Consider the following 4,106-nt stretch of genomic DNA (forward strand, 5'->3'; position numbering starts at 1 on the left):
GTGACAGGTCCACTCGGGGGCGCACCCCGACCTCCTGCGCCACCCCCGTGCCCCGAGCCCCCTCACCTTCTTGAGTCGCTCCATCAGGACGCTCTTGTTGCCGCCCGTGTCCAGGTTTCGCTTCTTCAGCTCCGCCCGCAGGTCGATCACCCGCAGTTCGCTGAGCCGCCGCGTCCCCGCCTCCGAGGCCCGAGGCACCACTTCCCATTATATCTAAGCCCAGCATACCCTTTGAAATACACTGTCTAAAAATGTTTGGCAGTTGCAACCAATTTCTAGGCCTGTAAATAGTAGCCTGCAGTACACACACAGGATGTAAACAAGAAAAATGCACACCCTAAAGCTTCACCAAAAAGTGCCCTAAATAAGAGTGGGAATGACAAATACTGAGCAGATAAGCTGTACCCCAATCTCAAGGGCCTGGTCTCTGCTGACTAAAAGCTGAAACGGGGGTTGTGGGGGGGCAACAGGACAGAAACTAGAAAATCAAATTTTAGTTTCTCACATAAAACCTAATTCCAAAATTTAATCTTTCAAAACACATCCAGACGTCTTCCACAATTTTAGCTACTCTTTACTTTTGAAAGGCAACAGTCACTCTTGACTTCCCAGAATTAGTCCCACTCTTGCAGACTCTGGAAAACAATTGGTTAATTCTTCCTGATCACTTTTACGTAATCTTGAGGACCTAATTTCAACTAGGACACCATGATGATGAAATACTTCAAATCACTAACCGGGAGCCCAAACACCTCCAAAGGATATGCTAGCTCAACAAACCTATAGGTCTATCCTCTGTCCCTGGACTCAGACCACCTACCTGTTCCTTCTCTGGGCATTGGTTCTGAAAACGAGGAAGGGACCATTGCTAGAGCTACCCTATATGATAAAAGGCTAATCTGCAAATTATCCCCTCCGGAGTTCGACCGCTCGCTATGACGTGCATGGACCACCAGGAGGCAGCACAGAATGAAGGAAGGCCCTGATCAGCCCTGATCAGCCCTGATCGCCGACCATGCCTAGGGACCCTACCCATACACGAATTTCGTGCACTGGGCCTCTAGTGTTGGTATAAGCATTCTCTCTATACGAATGAACTACTACCAAAGCTTTCCAGACAAAATGCTAATTCCATGTAGTTTTGATTTGACATAAGCTTTAATCCAGACATTCAGATAGATTTTTAAAACACCTGGCTAAGGTTCAGTTTGTCTAATGATGTAAAGATCCCCGTTAGGAGCCAAGAACATTTGGATTCATAAACCTTAAACCTCAACAGTTTTAAATGAGCATCTACATTAAAAACTTTTAAACTAACTTAAGTTATTTTATAGCTATCGTAAAACAGGCTTTCAGACCATAGTTGTTGCCTGGCTGGTATTACTCAGTGAGACCTATGAACCAAGAGGTCATGGTCCGATTCCCAGTCACGGTCACGCCACTTGCCTGGGTTTAGGGCTTGATCCCCAGTAGGGGGAATGCAGGAAGCAGCCGATTAATGATTCTCTCTCATCATTGATGTTTCTATCTCTCTCTCCCTTCCTTCCTCTCTGAAATCAATGAAAATATATATATTTTTTAAAAAACAGAAGTAATTGTATGTTTCCTGCTGTAGACCAGTCTCTTGTAGTCTGTATTCATTTGGACAGTCCGTGTTCATAGTGAAGTATGGATCAATACAATAGCAAAAAAAATTATCAATGTTTTAAAATTAAACATAATGTAGCTCTCTTTATGAAACCTAACTAAAAAATGTAACCTTTCAAAACACTTATACCATACAAGTTTTAAAAGTTAGATACGTTATAGAAAAGTTTTCCTTCCAGGAAAATCTACTTAAAAAGTAAACTGAAATTGTTGAAAATGCTACAAATTAATTTCTTTTGACTTTCTAAACAACTGTCCTCTACTGCCTGAATTATATTGTCCTTATCACTGTTAAACCTAATAATGAGGACATTTGGTTAAAGCCTCTTGATCACTTTAATCCAATAAGTAATTCCTCCCTACAATAAGGAGAGTAAGGTTTCAAAGTTTTCTGAAATTAAGTCCTTCCAAAAAGTAAAAGGTATTATCCATCAAGGAATTAATGTAGGGGCATGCCTTAAATATATCTTGAAAACATAACGCTCAATGAAAGAAGGCAGACAGAAAAGGCCACAGACTGTATGATTCTATTTATATGAAATGTCCAGAACAGGCAAATCTACAGAGACAAAGTCAATTAGTGCCAAGGGCTGAGGGCTGGAAAATGGGGAGTGACTGCTAGTGGGCACGGAGGTCATGAAAACACCTAGAATTAGACACTGGTGATGACTGCAGTCTTGTGAATAAGCACTGCATTGTACACTTTAGGTGAATTCTATAGAATTTGAATTATATCTTAATTTTTAAAAAATCACACTAGTAAAAACATAGGCTGAATACAAATACTCTGACAATCTATTTTGGACCATAGAGAAGCTGAGTTCTATTTGGTCTTGGGTTGTTGTCATTTTCCTAAAGTCCTATTTTTTTAAACCAGGAAGGAAGCCAAAGCAGGTGCTCAAACCAGTCAGGACAGCTTTTAGAGTGTCTTACTCTAGTTCTTTTTCAATACCAATGGCAAGAACTGAGATGTTTTTAGCTTGTATTTTAATTTTACTTGGTGTCCTCCTCCAGCACCCTGAGAGTCACTTGTTAGCTGGTGAAGAGCAGGCCTAATTAGGAGGTGGAGAACAATGACAGCTGAAGACATTCTCCTCCAGGCCGGGAGGGCAGAAAGAGTGCTAAAAAACCAGGTCTCTAAGTAAGTGAGCTCCCAAACACTCGGACCTCTAGCAGCAGGAAGTACAGGTGGATACCTTTAACACATCTCTTTGCTGTCTTCCTGTTCGTGGCTTCCAATGTGATGCCAATTTCATCAGGATCCTGCCCTTCTTCTTTAAGTGCCTGTCAGGAAGAGATGGATTTTACATTGTCAAGAGCTGCAGGGCACACATTGTTTTTAAGTAACAACTTCTAACTCTTCCTTGCAAAGAGCAAGTCTGGTTCTGCTATCTGGGCTTCAAGACCACAAGACACAGGATGAACCCAGCACAACTTGGTTCACTTCTAACTTTCCTTGCAAAGAGCAAGTCTGGTTCTGCTATCTGGGCTTCAAGACCACAAGACACAGGATGAACCCAGCACAACTTGGTTCTCTCTGCACCGACGCCACACGACACTGCCCCTCCCCACCCCCGCACCCCCTAAAAAAAAGGTGTGTGAAAGGGTGTTCAGAATCAGGGTCAATGACCAGTTCCAAATTGGCCCCTAACCTTGAAACTGCCCAACCTTCTAGTTTAAGTTAATATAACAAATAATAACAAGAGGCTTGTACTTGGTCTCCATGGGCAATGGGCTCTGAGCGGTGGTCCACCAAGCCATCTTTGACCTGGGGGAGCGCGGGGAGGGAGGACAGACAGATCGGGTTGGGGAAGGTACCTCGGTGCTTCCCGCCTGCCTGGCACAAGGCTGGGGCTCACAGTAAACTCACAGCCTCCCCCCGCCTTAAGAAGTTTGTTCTGGTTGGAGACACGACAATCCCCCATTTTCAAGTTTGTGTTATGTGTGGTGTTGAGGGGAATAAACAGAGGATGACAGGAGAAAGTGGGGGAGGGGGAGCTGCACGTTACTGAAGGTGACATCTCAAACAGATCCAAAAGACAGGGGGTCGGCCAGGCCACCCGCGAGAAGAGCAGTCTGGCGTCGGGTATGCTAAGTGCCGAGGCGCTGGGGCAGGTACAAGCACAGCTCCCTTTCCTGCAAGATCTCAAAGGTCCTTCAGTCATCTGTTCTCCAGGGAGGGAAACTGAGGCTCAGAGACAGACAGACACTTGTACAAGGTCATAGCGCCCAACCTAAAACTCGGGCCTGGGAGGAGTCAGGGGCCACCATAGCGTCTAAGGCAGGCAGGCTGCCAGCGCACTTGAGGCGACGACCTGGTAGGAACCAAGGCACAGAGAGGGACGATCACGGGCCAAGGTCACACAGCCAGGCCCCCACGTCCTGGACAGCTCAGGCCGGGGGGTCCGCCAAGAGGGAGGCGGGCCGCAGACGCCCGGGTCCAGAGGTCGCGGTGACAG

General features: G+C 45.5%; 1 protein-coding gene and 1 long non-coding RNA gene across 8 annotated transcripts in view; both read right to left on the bottom strand.

Annotated features, from left to right (window-relative positions):
* SAFB2 (scaffold attachment factor B2) overlaps positions 1 to 4,106 on the bottom strand; it is a 49,229-nt gene that overhangs the window by 44,730 nt on the left and 393 nt on the right. For all 7 annotated transcript variants that reach the window (XM_014531876.1, XM_014531875.1, XM_014531874.1 and 4 more), the window contains exon 2: positions 67 to 189. In XM_014531876.1, the coding sequence (XP_014387362.1) occupies positions 67 to 189 (123 nt within the window). The remainder of the gene's footprint in view (positions 1 to 66; positions 190 to 4,106) is intronic.
* LOC106724443 lies at positions 2,618 to 3,049 on the bottom strand. The gene is made up of 2 exons (XR_001360243.1): positions 2,844 to 3,049; positions 2,618 to 2,699 (listed from the first exon to the last, which is right to left on the bottom strand). It is a non-coding gene; the product is annotated as an uncharacterized LOC106724443 (long non-coding RNA).

The sequence above is a fragment of the Myotis brandtii genome, unplaced genomic scaffold (assembly GCF_000412655.1).
Source record: "Myotis brandtii unplaced genomic scaffold, ASM41265v1 scaffold827, whole genome shotgun sequence".
NCBI classification, from domain to species: domain Eukaryota; kingdom Metazoa; phylum Chordata; class Mammalia; order Chiroptera; family Vespertilionidae; genus Myotis; species Myotis brandtii.